Source organism: Haliotis asinina, chromosome 12, assembly GCF_037392515.1.
Source record: "Haliotis asinina isolate JCU_RB_2024 chromosome 12, JCU_Hal_asi_v2, whole genome shotgun sequence".
Taxonomy (NCBI): domain Eukaryota; kingdom Metazoa; phylum Mollusca; class Gastropoda; order Lepetellida; family Haliotidae; genus Haliotis; species Haliotis asinina.
In genome coordinates, this window is record NC_090291.1 from 32,892,675 (window position 1) to 32,908,027 (window position 15,353).

Genomic DNA, 15,353 nt, shown 5'->3' on the forward strand with positions numbered 1-15,353 from the left:
TTTTGAGCACTGGACCCATGAAGATTTAGGGTACAACTGGTCTTCAGCAACCCTGGTCACCCAAGAAGATTCAGGGTACAATTGGTCTTCAGCAACCCTGGTCACCCAAGAAGATTTAGGGTACAATTGGTCTTCAGCAACCCTGGTCACCCAAGAAGATTTAGGGTACAACTGGTCTAAAGCAACCCTGGTCACCTATGAAGATTTAGGGTACAATTGGTCTTCAGCAACCCATGCCTGTTGTGAAAGGACACTAATGGGATCTTGTGGTCAGGCTTGCTAACTTGGTTGATACTTGTCATTGTATCCCAGTTAAGTAGATCGATGCTCATGGTGTTGATCACTGGATTGTCTGGTCCAGACTTGATTGTTTACGACCACCACCATATTGCTATAACACTGCTGGGTGTGGCATAAAACTAAAAACATCAAACAATCAATCAACTATTCATCCCTGGCACAAAATATAATTTATACATTGTTTGAAATTCTGGCAACACATGGCACTGATTTGTAAATGTAAAGTTTCTAATCAGTTTGGTAAAAGCTTTCTTACCTGCTTCATGAGCTGCTCTGTTGCTCATATCCCTCACAGGGATATGATCGTGGTCGGCCATTTTTTACTTTCAGTTCAGATCTTTAATTTCACTCCCATTTCAGCATGGCTACGAACAAATGTGATGAATTAGTTTGATTATAATAGTGGCTTCACTGATCTTCAAATCATGTCAGTATCTGTTCAAAAACTCCATCTCATTATAATGATTAGACTTTTACCTTGACTTACAAAAGTAAGGGTCCAGGGGACCCCAATCAACATTATTATTATTTTTCATTATTACTATTATTATAGGATATTTACATAACACACATATTCATGCAACTATTGCTTGCTCAAAACGCTGGTATTTGTTTCTCTCAATTACTGGATGTCCGTCTCAACATCACATCGTATTATCAATCTCAACTCGCTGAGGAGTATACAACTCTTGCTGTCACTATGCGCAACACGTTTACTGTGTGGCTCTCATTCTAACATTATAGTAACAAGGTAACCAATTCACAGCTGGGTGGACTCAGACACATAGTCACAGTACTTTGTCCAAGTTACCTGCATGTTGCTGTACCCACAACCAGGTGTATGCACGTATTCATGTGGCCACCATCTGGTCATATACCAACAGATTCGTGGGTTCTTTTAAGTGCACAGGGTTGTGTACAGCACACTAGGGGTTGTGACAACAGCTCGCCTACAGCACCCCCTCATAAATACAATCATATATTTCATGGGTCCCTGCTGGTAATATTAGGGTCCTGTAAACACGGTAAATTGCTGATGGGTAATGTGTGCTCACATAATGACTTCACAACCTGGAATGAATCACAGTGTATTCACAGTGATCCTGTTGAGAGTGGTCATGACTGGTGGGTGACAAAACAGGCACAAGTAACTACTCTTGATGCGATGTTTATATTCTTTCATTATTTTTTGGTATGCATTGTATGAGGGTTCCTGCATTCTTTCTGTGCATTTTTGTGTAATCGATGCACATTCTGATCATGATATACTGTCAGTATGATTATCAATCAAGGTATAATATATTTCAAAAAAAGAGAGCTCGTCTACAACAGGTTTCTAAATTAAATTTATTGAATCATTATGAAACGGTTGGTCTGTTTATGTTCTGTCTATTCCTCATAGTTAGATTGTGTAGCAGTGATGTAAAGGGGACAGCATAATGGAATACAGTTTGAAACATCACCACCTCTAAACTCACAGATATGTTGTAACAAGGTATATGATGCAGTCATTGGCCAACTTTCCTCTTACAAATTACAGAAATGTGTTTGCAATATGGGTCACTGCACAGTTCACAGTATAATGAACTCTTGTTTGGGGTCTTATCTTAGAATGTTTGTCTATTTAATCAGGGCATTTTTGCAAGGACCTTAGCATAGGTATATGTCACAACCTATGACAAAAGAGTTCGAATAATGAACTTGATTCTAACTCAACCTAAAAAGGTACTAGAATCGATACCTTAATGAGAAAAAGTAATTCTAAAAATAACATCAGTGTTCATGATAACGATAAGTAAATCTACATTTCACAATATTTTCTACTTGAATGTTCTGCATGAAAAGAATTTTGTGTTCTGGGTAGTTACACTTCTAAATTACTTCTTTAATTCTCATGACACTGGTAACATCATTTGTTTTGATATAGCATTGTTACTAAAATTTGGAATTTGCCAGGTTTATAAAAAGTGACCTCACAGTTGTCACATGCAAAACACAGGATGATGTGCATATCCATCTTTGTTTAGTCTAATCATTTATCTATAAATAGCCACCTCGCCAGTTAGCTTGCAAAATACATCTATGACCCTTTGCGAATTCATACCTACATATCACAGTTATACATGGCTCTGGGATTTTCGAGCCTTATGCTGTGTGCCACACATTTCCCAAATTCACTGATTTCACTTGCGCAAGACCATTAAAAATTATGACTAATCACTATTCTATGAAACGTCAAATTTGACGTTAGTGTTTTCAATGTACTGTTTCACTTTAAGGCAGAACTACTATGGCACTATCGTTCAGTGACTCTTACTTAGGTTAGCTTGTACAGACCTTTAAAGAATTAAATTACATGTCATGATGACTAAATATATTAACTCATTAGCCTAGCTTTGGTTCAAGTTGCTATCATAAGTTCAATCCTGCATGCATCACTAACTGAAACTGCACAATTGTGTCTGGTAATGTACCAAGAACAAATGAGTCAAATGCTCAAATATTCATGCATCCGCCATAACAAACATATCTAAATATGCTAAAACTGCATCTGTTAGTACTAACTTTTGTCGTAATTAATATTATCTGATTATACAAAACTATTTGACAAACCATGAAGTAAAAAATAAATGCAGGGATTGGGAAAGGCAGGGGCCATGGGCCATTTTGCACACTGAAATAAAATATGGCCCATTAAAGTTTGGAAGTTTACTGTTGATACAAGGGCAGTGGCCCATTCTAAATTCAGAAAATGGCTAATAATCCTGAAAATGGCCTATTGTCAAAGTTCTCTTTCCCCATCCCTGTAAATGTTGTTAAAATTGTTCAACTCTACAGACAGATATTGAAATAACCAAGAGTATCACTGCTGATAGCTGATAGATAACGATAACCAGTACTCCGTATCTTCCAAAAAAAATTCTACTTGCTCTTGGGATACCTTTAAGAATAACAAAACTGGTCCGGGCTTGAGCCAATTTCCATCCCTGACACAGAATTTGACAATGTCAGAGGTTAACAATGTTCAGGTCTACTTACAGTGAGTGACCCGAGTTGTGTGCCCTTACAAGTTCAAACCTGTTGGGTTTCTAAATAACAACAGTAAGCGAGTTTCGGATGTACACCTCTGTCGACCCAGAAGTGTCTAGATTATGTTTGTGCATATTTAGTGCGTCGTATTAATTCAGCCTGCACTGATAGTACAGAAATGCAGAAATGATTGCAAACATAAAGATGCCTACAAGTCGCGGGGAGTGGAATTTCACATGGAAACTAAGGTAAACTATCTCGTTTCTAATGCCTTTCCCGTGAGGCTTTCCTCCTCATTTGTTACATTTGTGCAGTTATTGCACGTACTCACATTTAGAATCTTGTCATTTGTTGTAAAATCCAGAAAATATTATAACGTTTTCTCAGAAGTTTGCACTGAAAACACAAACAGAAATATTTTGTTTGGAAATTTTTGTCTTGCGCAGATGCGCCACAGCTTGATTCCGGTAAGGGACGCTACTCTTCTTGGATTATAGTCAATGTCAGCCGCTAAAACACGGTAGGATCCCTTTCAGCTGATTATGAAACTTAAAACACAACCTAATTATTCAACGTGACACTAGATCTATCCTCTCCAAGTTATGTACCAGTTGTTAGTCAATTACTGTTAAGACTGTTAACCTTGTTTGTCAAAGCATACTATATGTATATGTTATAAATAAAAATGCTTCAATCATTTCATGAAATTTCACATAACTGAATCTACAAAAGTGGATCACGATTTCAAGTTACTGTTTTGAACAGTTATAAAACTATTGTGACAGTGACTATTGTACTTCGGCTTGACTTTTGAAGCATTTACACCTGTTTGTTTGATACTTGCTGTGTCCAGAGCAGCCACGCCTCACAAACACCTGTCTACCACATATAGATGAAAAGAAACTTCTTTAAACGACTGAAGTATGTTTATTGCTGTTACACAAAATGACGCGAAGTATCTGAACCCCATAGTCGCTTCACGAAATGGTTGAAATTATAGTCAAGCTGGTAGCCCGTGGCTAGTAAAATCCACTCGGGCCAGTACTAAATCTCCACAGCTAGTCATTGGACAGGCCTCCCAGTGAATATACTCACACTCTCTGAAATTATAGCGCATTTTTAAATCATGCTAGACTGTGACCTGATAAAAATGTTCAGCGTGTAAGCAGCTTAATGATGAAACCCACGTACATTCAAATTTCGGGCTAGTATCTTGCAATACAGGCTAGTAACTATCGGGCATATCTAGCCTGACTGGCTTGCATACTTAGGAATCTATTTCACACACTGCTCATCATTTCGTTGTTGGGGCGCTGGGATAGCCTAACGGTTAAAGCGCTGGCTCGTCACACTGAAGATCCGGGTTCGAATCTACGCATGGGTACAATGTGTGAACCCCATTTCTGGTGACATTGCTGGAATATTGCTGAAAGCGGCATAAACCAAACTGAACTCAGTAACCTAGTCATTTCGCTGTGTTCTCTTTTAGCTTGATAAGGGTGTAATTATCTTGAACACAACGCTCATTTCGCTTCACCTCTGGTATTTGACCTGCCAATCTGGGTTGAGTGCAAGCTGTTTATATAATCTAATTTATATTCCGCGTGATATGTTGCTGCGGGTCTGTTTATGAATACCATGGGTGGATTAAGCTTAGCAATCGAGCACTGATTCCAAACACTGCTTAATACCCAAAGCCAGATTTCATTCCAGCATCTTTTGGCACTCGTGATTTTTCTACTACAGTCCTAACTCTAGTTGTAGCGCAGACATGTAATCCAATTTTCAGGGAGGGACTGTTTAAAATAATGACCTTTCCTGAAGTAATGCAGTTGACGAAGCTTGTATCAAAGTGCGACCAAGAATATGATTTTACGCCGCTTTTAGCAGAAATGGGCTCCACACATTGTAGCCACGCCGGGGAATCGAACCCGGGCATTCGGCGTGACTAGCGAATGATTTAACCACTGTGCTATTCCGCCGCCCTTGACGACTAAGAGATATTAGAAATCTGTAATTAATAAATGTTGCACTATAAATAAATGTATTCCCCTTTATGTCGTGTACGTTAAATACGTTGTTAGATACACGTATTTCAAAAGAAATCGTAATATAATTCTGTCCCACACTACTCTTCACTCCGAAGAGTGAGTGAGTATTTTTGTTTTACACCGCTTTCATAACAAAATTTTCCAGCAATAACAGGACGGGGGACACCATGAATGGGCTTCATACACAGTACCCATGTTGTAAATCGAACCCGGGTCTTCTGCGTGACGAACTGTGGTAACCATTAGGCTATCCCACCGCCCCCAAAGTGAAAGAGGGTTATGGGTTCCACAGACATGGGTTAAACAGCCATACACATCTAGGGGGTTCAGACTGAGTGTGAGTGAGTTGTGTTTTATGTCGCTCTCAGTAATATTCTAGCTAAAGGGCAAATAATCGAATAATCTCCACCGCCCCCAATCGAAGAAAGCACGGTGAAGATCAAGTGATTTAACTTTCCAATCCTTAGCTTGACTCAACCTATACACCCGGGTCCCCTTCACAAAGCACTAAGGTGATCGTAAGTCACTAAGGTAACCTTAGTACAATGTTACAGAATGGGAGGTAACAGGCCATTAGACAGTAAGTCAGCTGTAACCGGATTGCAGATTTTGAATGGGAATGCAATGTGTTAGAAGTGCAAACTAGGTTACTTATATCACTGGTTGGTACAGTCGGTTTTGATAGGTATTTGATACTGTCAAGGTCACAGTGGGTGAGGAACACCTGAAATGTCGTCTGCTCACACGTTATTGACCTTTTTACACTTTAGTGACAGCGGGTGAGTATTGTTTTACGTTGCTTTCACAATATTCCAGCAATATTACAGTCGGGAAACCAGACACAGGCTTCACACATTGTACCTATGTGGGGAACGAGTCTGCGGCATGTCGAGCGAATGATTTAAACACCAGGCTACCCACGGCCCCTTCCTGTTACGAAACAAGATTGTAGTGTATGAGATATGGGTATTTCCTGCACTCCTGCAGGGACGGTGTGTATTTGTGTGCGTGCGTGCGTGCATGTGTGTGTATGTATGTATTCGTGTGCGTGCGTGCGTGCGTGCGTGCGTGCGTGAGTGTGTGTATGTTTGTATTCCCTGTGTACTGGATCCTTGATGGGTGGGATGTTGGTCGAATTAGGGGAGAGAGAGTGCAAGCGAAAACCTACCTTCCGCTTCTATCACAAAACCTTATGTCCACAATTATTTATTTTATATTAACTTATTAATCTTACTTTACCTACCGATGTTCATGATGCTGATCTGACTCGAGCCTGGAGCAGCCAATTCAGTGAGCGATATTATGAGCACCTTAATCGCCTCTTTCGACAAGCATGGGATTCTGACTGATCATCACGTTTTCTTTCTGAATGAGATACCCTATTCTGTTACTGCAATGATGTATTTCAGCATCTCAAAAGTACGATGCAGGAATAGAACGTTTGCCTGAAAATCACTAAGTTTCTATCCTCGCATGCCCAGATCAAAAGGCGTTAGCAGACGGCACTTTTTACCTTGCTCGGATGAAGGCCCAGATCAAAAGGCGTTAGCAGACGTCACTTTTTACCTTGCTCGGATGAAGGCAGAAGAATTGGGGACACTGTACAGTGTCCGAGGCGTGCCAAATACCGACATTATTCGATACGAGTACACGCAGTAACCGGTCTCTAGCGCAGTAACCCCGAACATGACGTCAAACCTTATTTTAACCCAATATCCCCCTACCACATGGATTTATGTGCTGAGGATCGTCTCTAAAGCTGATCTCCTCTCTATAAGCCGGACAACAATAGATTGGAAAGTGTTCAGCCTATCTTGAGTGGTATTTTGTGAAGGCAAACAGGACGTGTTTTTACAGTGTTATCTATATTTACGTCATATCAGATTATCAAACTGACTTGGAACACCACACGAAAAGGTAGTCAGTGTGGCAACGTTGGGGATGAAACGACATGATTTGGGAAAACACATCAGTTGGGAAAAAAACCCGAATACAATAAGGATTTCAGTTCTTGTTTGTCGTCATGGTGAATTTGGGGGAAAACATCAGAGTTGATAAATAGCTATCAACCCACTCTTCGGATGTACAACGAAGGTTTTTCACGGTAACTATTTTGACATGGGGAGTTTCATGGTAAGTATGTTTATGATTTGACAAAGGCGTTGTGAAATGAATCTGGAAATTTATTAAACTTAATATGGAGTAAACCCCAAATGTCTCACCAGTGAGTTGCAATGTGCCTCTAAAACCGCCCCTTTCTAATGCAAAGGGTATCACTGCTCAAAAGTAGGACATGTAGACACTGGGGTCAGGGCCGTGGCGGATGATGTGCGCAGTATCTGCTGCATGTTGATCCTGTGTGAAGGTCATGTAATCGTAATACATTGTCTAACAGGAAGCTCCGAATCGCCATGCAGAGGTGTAGGATTTGAGTTTGTCGAGGCCGATGATCGTTGGTTCGAATCCCACACTGATTATGTTGTTTGTCAGCACCAAAACTATGTTTTGTGAAAAGTGTGAAAACTGCTGCCACCTTTGTCATTCTGGGTTTATCTCCCACTTCTGCATTTGACGCCTTTATTCATATAAGAAAAACCTTTGAAGCTCACTCAACTGATCTGTGAAGATCCAGGTTAAAATTAATCTCCATCCATCCACCCGTGAAGATCCAGGTTAGAATTTATTTCCATCCACCCACCCGTGAAGATCCAGGTTAAAATTAATCTCCATCCACCCACCCGTGAAGATCCAGATTTGAATGAATTTTCTTTCACCAACCCGTGAAGATCCAGGTTACAATTAATTTCCACCCACCCGTGAAGATCCAGGTTACAATTAATTTCCATCCACCCCTGCTTGTCGCAAGAGGCGACAACAGGGGATCTGGTGGGCAGGCTCAATGACCTGCTTGATACCTGTCATTGTATTCGTATTGCGTAGATCATGCAATCACACATTATACCTATGTGGGGATCGAAGCCAGCCGAGCGAACGCATGTACCACAAGGCTACACCACCGTCTTAAATGTACCTTTAGTATAGCTAAAGATATCAATAATATTTGTAAGACATCGATATTTGTGTGTTAGTACTAGTGTTCAGCGTGTGTGCGTGCGCGCGCGCCTGCATGTGTATGTTCGCTAATGAGGTGATAAGTATGTTTAGAAAAGATAAAATAAATAATGTATGTGTCTAGAGTTCAAAATGTATAACGTATTTCGTAAGCAAAAGAAAGGACAAAAATCTTTTTCACCCCAAACACTATAACCAGAATGTCTTTTCCAGATAACAGATGTCAGACAGAGACCTCAGGTGTGATTTGTGCACAAAGGTGTTCACATATCCTGTCACACTTGCTTGTAATCACACATTCTGCAAGCTGTGTCTGCTGAGATACATCAAGGGAGTGACTAGTGCTGTAGAAGCCAAAAACATGCCATGTGCTACCTGTGGACAACGAACAAAAGTGACCACCGCTGACAGTCAGGTGGAAACGTGGGTAACTGCGCTGAAGCCAAGCCTTTATATCCAGGAGCGAATGAACGAGTTCACATCAGGTGACGTGAGTCTGTATCTTACAGTCTGTGTGAGTGTTGGTTTACGCCGACGTCAGCAACATCCAGCTATATTGAGGCGATCTGGATCAACAACCCACTTACTGATATCTTGCCCACCCTTCACTCTTTCGATGAAAGTCAGTCGGTTGAACCTCACAATCTTATCAAATAACATGTTTCGTTCGAAACTGATGTTGTTTGCGGGGATCTATTCAAGCCTTAAAAGGACTTGAGAGGCAGCTTAGTGGTTAAGCTTAGTGGTTAAGCATTTGGTCGTCACGCCTATGACCCAGGTTCGATTCCCCACACTAGTATAATGTATGAAACCCAGTACTGGTCTTCCCTGTATATTTATTGCTGCAATATTGCTAAAAGCCACGTGAAACCGACTCGCGCACTCACTTCATCATCATTCTCACGCAGACCTTGAATACAAAGAGTGAGTGAGTGAGTGAGTTAATATTTAACTTCACACCGCCAATATTGCAGCCACATCGTGACGAGAACCATTGATATTATACATAATAGAGAATGGTAACAAATCGGTAATCTAAGGACAGTAAAACAGCTATATTATCACGGATAGATATTTAAAACTAGTAAATAAATCTACAAGAGTTTAACCACAGAGAACAGTGGCATCAATATGAAACACGGGCTATCGCCAACAACTGAATGTAGATCACCATACTAAGGACCTGAATACAAACAGTTGATGAAAGGGCAAGTGTTAGCCCAGAAACGTAAATAATAAAGAAGTGGCACACCCTTATCAGCTATCCTGTATTACCAACAACTGTGTTGTGAGGAATGCATCAGCTCCTCTCAGACTTTTTGAAGTATTCTTCTACTGATGTCTCATTCCATCCCATCTCTACTGATGTCTCATTCCATCCCATCTCTACTGATGTCTCATTCCATCCCATCTCTACTAAAGTCTCATTCCATCCCATCTCAACTAATGTCTCATTCCATCCCATCTCTACTAATGTCTCATTCCATCCCACCTCTACTAATGTCTCATTCCATCCCATCTCAACTAATGTCTCATTCCATCCCATCTTTACTAATGTCTCATTCCATCCCACCTCTACTAAAGTCTCATTCCATCCCATCTCTACTGATGTCTCATTCCATCCCATCTCTACTAATGTCTCATTCCATCCCATCTCTACTGATGTCTCATTCCATCCCATCTCTACTAATGTCTCATTCCATCCCATCTCTACTAATGTCTATTGCGTTTATGAATCCTCACCAACAGGTGGCACCCGTCATAAACACATGCCAATTCTAGTCATATATTCACCTGAAACACTTCGTGATCGTATGGTTTAATTCAAATTTTGGGAATTGCATCAGCCGCTATTTTTGTCACTGATGCATCAAATTTCGAGATTTTCTCCACAAGTCGAACATAAAGCTTCCCCAAAGCTTTACTGAGGCCAAGGACGTAATACTCCTGTTCAAACCATGTGAAAAACCATCATTTCCTTAGATACCGAGTCATTAGATTTGTCCCTCTTTATTATGGGATGTAATCCATGTGTATATTTCTTTGTACACTTTGTTCTTATTCAACTTTCAGGTTCTTTTGGAAATATGTCAGAAGAGAACGAGTTGCAATCTCCAGCCCTCCCACCAGAAAGCTGTGATAGAAGTAATGGACAAAACAACACATCCTCGATTTCACAAGATCAGGGCGCTGTTGTACAAAACGTTATTCCCGGCAACAAAGACGCGTCTGTTTCAATAGATCCGGTGCATGCTCTAATGTGTAGAAAGCACAGAAAAGAACAGGTCAAACGTTACTGCAAAGTTTGCAATGTTGCACTGTGTGATGAGTGTTGCAACACAAAGCATGATGGATGTGATGTTGAATCCATACAAAACATGATTCCCCTCTTTGAAGATAAACTATCATGTGCATCTCAGCATATATTAAATAAGATGGAGACTACTCAGGAAAATATTGCAACTGCGAAGGAACATATCCGCAACATAACCAATAACGCTAGGGAGGTCGGAGAGCAAATCCAAAGCACCATGTTCTTTTCTGTCAAAAGGATGATCCAAGACGTGCATACATTTTCTCAGCGGCAAATACAAGATCTAAACGCTTACATTCGGTCTGAGGAGATGAGACTGAACCAGTATGGTCAGCAGTACAGGTACATCAAATATGCTGTAACGGCATACTCCCTTGTGGAAATACGCGCTATCTACGAATCCCTAAGTACAATGTCGGAAGAGGACACAGAATCAAATAGGGACATGGGTGACAAACGAATTCCGCAGAAGATTATTTTCACGCAGAGAGCGAACGAAAGTGGCGACTGTGCTTACGCGATTGAAGTTGTCCATGATGTGAGCGACCGGAAGTCGTCGGCTGTCCTCCATCACACCATTAACTGTCACGCAGATAATGACAAGTATTGCCCTGATTTGATTGACGTCGCAGTCGTCAGTTTGAGCGGTGAACCAAATAGGGTTTTGATCACAGCCGATTTCACAAACAGAAACCTCAAATCCTTTCATACATCAAAAGGGAAATTTCATAAAAGATGTCTTAAGCTTTCAGAGAGGCCTTGGCAAATAGCAAAGGTAGAGGGAAATCTTGTAGCAGTCAGTGTTCCAGATAGTAAGGAAATAGTAACTGTGCAGCTCACACCGGACCCCGTCTTTCTTTCAACCATCACGACAGCGAGGGAATACTTTGCGCTAGCTTCTCCAGCTCCCTCTAAGCTTCTGGCTGGAACATTTAAATCCTCCAACTCTGTTGACCTCCTGGACATGGAGGGGAATGTCCTGAAATCGATCAATACAGGCGCAATAATCAGCCCAGATTACATCCAAATTACCGATCAGGGGAACATTCTCGTTGGGCAGGGAGATGTGACTTCATTTGTCTCGGTGACCAGTGATGGGGAAGTCCTGTATTGTTACTCCCCAAAAGAAGGAGAAGGTTTAAGATGTCCCAGAGGTTTCACAACAACGAGCACAGGAGATGTTCTACTTGTCGACCGGGATCACCAGAAGGTGATTCAACTGACAAAGTCAGGGCGGTTTGTCAGAGATGTGCTCACAGAAGGTCTGGAACAACCTCGAGCGCTCTGTCTGGACGATGACGGCCTGATGTATGTTACAGTCGGGCCATATGTTAATGTTTACACATTCGAAGATTCGAGTGTTGAAAGCGAGCAAGGAGAGATAAAACACAATGTAGTATACAGCCAACGTTGTACAGAAGTTTAGTCATGATGTGACGTTGCTCATACAGTGGAGGCCAACTGCATGAGGTCGCCTTTTGCAACGGGTGCACAGTCTACCTAATGCCAACAGATAATGCCAAATCATAAAGACAGAAATTCCAAATGTTCCTAAAATGCTAAAGAAGATGAAATCAGTAAGCCATTCCGTACTAACATAATCCTGAGGGTAAATTTGCATCAACGAGTCAACGATTCTCAGCCGTCTACTACACGCGATCACTATCGTGTAGTGGAGCAGCAACAACTTTTTATGTGGCCCTGCCCTTTGAGATACCAAACCAACACAAATGCGATTACGACCAAGAACTCTCTCAGGTGGATTGTAAGGACAAACTAATGACTAATTCACATGGGTCAGAATATATACGGATACGAATTCAAGGCCAGACAGAACTGAATATTTGTGAGAAAACAGACAGTATTTAAAATTTAGTAACGCTCTATGGGACGTTTCAACGTACATGTCAACGGACAAACACAAACACGAGATTATCAACAAAAGGCTAAGAGTTCTTAAATTTGAAGATCAACAGGTAATTGTTTAGCAAAACAAAAGAACCCAAACAAACTAGGAATTGATTCAAGGGGTATTTTCATAAAAATACAAGAACCAATCACGGTTATAGCCATAACTGAGGCGATTCACCTTTCTTTGTTTGCATATAACAGGCATTGAATAATTTGTGCATGATGAAACCACACCATGAGAATCTTGATACTTTGCAAATTTTTGAAGTCATTTTGTGCATGTGTGGAAAGAGTCGTAATCATTGAGATCTGCAAATTTTAGTTAATTTACCCTGTAAAGTAAAATAAATTCGCAAAACAAGAGTATGTGACAGGTTTCACAATCCAGTCTATAGTTCGAGGGTAATACACCTCTTTCAGGGTGTCATGATGACATTTTAAGCCTTTCTACTTAAAACCCTGTGTTTTCTAATATATGATCAGCATGGCTATGTAATTGCTATGTTTCTTATACAAGAAAGAATATTTGTTGCTGATTTTCACGTTTTTTCTCTATCCTGCATTTCCTGATTAGTATTATAATACTGTCATTATACTGGATGGAAGTCAAGGGAATGTCATGTTATGATTGCAAGCTTGGTTATTGCTTGCTTGAATGAGCCTAAGACAATCATATGTATTATACACGCTATCAGATATATTATGTGCTATTCATAGGGTGTTGATTTCATGTATTTAAGATGCATTCTCTGTATCTGTTATAAGATACATATTTTGTTCAAGAAGAAACTGAGTACTGCGTCTGAATGAGGATATATTTACAACTGAAATCGGGAGTAATATGCTGTGACTATAATTAATTGTCGACTTCACAATCGAATAAATCCTTATTTATAGAATTTTAAATGAGTTCTCTGATATTTTGGTGTGTGTTGCTTCAGAACCCGAAAATGTAGCATTTGGTTGATCCACAGTGATAGTCAACGTGACAGTCAAGTTGAGGTCTCTCTGGACCTACTCTCGACTTTCAGTCAATGTTTCTTCTCAGATCAAGACACACCGGTCCACCTTAGCATTAGGAGAGATGGATTTACCTCTTTGGTTTAATTGCATATCCACGACAAGCAAATATCAGATCATGTCGAGTATGGTGTCATGTTTGCACATCCAAAACCACACTGACGAGTAGTAACTTTCAAGAAACCGAAAACTATTGACGTAAACTGGTTTGCCCACGACATATAATCTACATATATGTCTACCTGTGTCGAACATGGAAAATATTTACCTGAACACAGGTTTATTCACAGATACATCATCCTCTACATACACACTTCCACTTTGATCTCTCTCAGCTTGAAAGAACGGAAAGAGGCCATTCTGAAATCGAGCACAAAATCTTCACCGGATGCAGTCCCAAACTGACCGCTAAAAGCAATAATAGGTAATCTTTTGATCCACTCTTTGATATTGTGAACAAATCGTTTCAAAATGACTGTCAGCCACGCCATTGATAAACCTAAAAACTACAGGCTTGTGTCAAACCTGTCGTTTACTTGTCCTTTCCCTGCCTAAACTGGTTGATATTAAGTGCTTTATAAATACACTATGTTTTACAGATTTAAAATAGTACCTAATAATCCAACAACCGTGGCACGCTTGCAATAACTGTGGAATTCCTCGCTTTCAATGTGAGTCTGACATGCATCACCAGAGGATCATCTGATAAACAATTATGAGCAAAAGTTCAAAATACGTAAAGTTAAAATCACGAAGAACTTCCACATTAATCAAACCCCGACCTCCCGTATTGATTGGCATATATAAACGGTTAGGAGAGGATCGAGGATGGTGCAGTTAAGACTTTGAATGTCTCATTTCGTCCAATCGAATACTCCAAAGGAATAGGAAAGGACTGGCACAGCAACAGTGTGGGTGGCTTTGAGCTCCAGTTTTTCTTTAAGTGAGCTTAATACTCAAACCGAAGTTTTTCTTGGATCTAGGTATTCTGGAGCTTGACCAAGATCTTCGATGGATAAATCTTCTTGTAATTCTTGGACACACAACGTTTCGCGGTCATTTCAGACCCCTATCATAGCATCACCTGTCTGTTCACCTGATGAAGGGGTCTGAAATGACCCCGAAACGTTGTGTGTCAAAGAATTACAAGAAGATTTATCCATGACAGATCTTGGTCATATACAACAACTTCTAAATGCCGCTAGAAGACATTCTGGAGCTTCCTATTTGCATTGCAAGATAGGTGTAGACCTAATCTTCCACAAGATGCTCAATAACTCCTCTCCCTTGTAGCTTCACTTTTATCATTAGTCATCTACCACGCATCAAATCAATAGTCCTTCATTTGTTGACTCCAAATGTCATGCCAATATCATTAGAAAAAGACTCGGCTAAGAGAACCTGCTCACTGAAATTGGTATTTCCTTTGGCAAGGAGCTCGATGTCATCCACCTGAAGACGACAAGTGTTGGGGTACTGTACTGGGGAGATCCGGGATGGTATCCCCACCCTTTCTTGAGCAGGAAGCACAAAGGCGAGAAAAGCAAAAAAAACAAACAAAAAAAAACAAAGGACTGAAAGAGTTCCCCTGGAATATTCCACTTCTGCTTGGAATAGATTCCAAAGTGTGCACCTGCCCTTACGAATACAACTCA

At 40.5% G+C, this 15,353-nt stretch overlaps 2 protein-coding genes across 10 annotated transcripts in view; one reads left to right on the forward strand and one right to left on the reverse strand.

The window, feature by feature from the left end:
- LOC137257822 (protein fantom-like) overlaps positions 1 to 3,815 on the reverse strand; it is a 41,925-nt gene extending 38,110 nt beyond the window's left edge. For 6 of the 8 annotated variants that reach the window (XM_067795284.1, XM_067795281.1, XM_067795280.1 and 3 more), the window contains exons 1-2: positions 3,662 to 3,799; positions 557 to 665 (exon numbers count right to left, since the gene is read on the reverse strand). In XM_067795284.1, the coding sequence (XP_067651385.1) occupies positions 557 to 617 (61 nt within the window). In that variant the 5' untranslated portion in view covers positions 618 to 665; positions 3,662 to 3,799. Of the gene's footprint in view, positions 1 to 556; positions 666 to 3,661 lie in introns of all 8 variants that reach the window. The other 2 variants (XM_067795286.1, XM_067795283.1) reach the window with 2 other exon arrangements.
- A 3,442-nt stretch (positions 3,816 to 7,257) lies between these two features.
- Positions 7,258 to 13,577, forward strand: LOC137257823 (uncharacterized). 2 transcript variants are annotated; one of them, XM_067795287.1, is made up of 3 exons: positions 7,258 to 7,514; positions 8,667 to 8,938; positions 10,527 to 13,577. In XM_067795287.1, the coding sequence occupies exons 2-3, from the start codon at positions 8,674 to 8,676 to the stop codon at positions 12,191 to 12,193; spliced, it is 1,932 nt and encodes a 643-aa protein (XP_067651388.1). In that variant the 5' UTR covers positions 7,258 to 7,514; positions 8,667 to 8,673; the 3' UTR covers positions 12,194 to 13,577. The 2 variants fall into 2 exon arrangements, with proteins under 2 accessions (XP_067651388.1, XP_067651389.1); XM_067795288.1 differs by having other exon boundaries at positions 7,271 to 7,514; positions 8,667 to 8,876.
- Positions 13,578 to 15,353: the final 1,776 nt, after the last annotated feature.

Coding starts and splice junctions, on each gene's coding strand:
- LOC137257823 (XM_067795287.1), top strand. CDS start 8,674: ATGTCAGACAGAGACCTCAGGTGTGATTTGTGCACAAAGGTGTTCACA. Junction 8,939..10,526: donor AATGAACGAGTTCACATCAG/GTGACGTGAGTC, acceptor TTCAACTTTCAG/GTTCTTTTGGAAATATGTCA.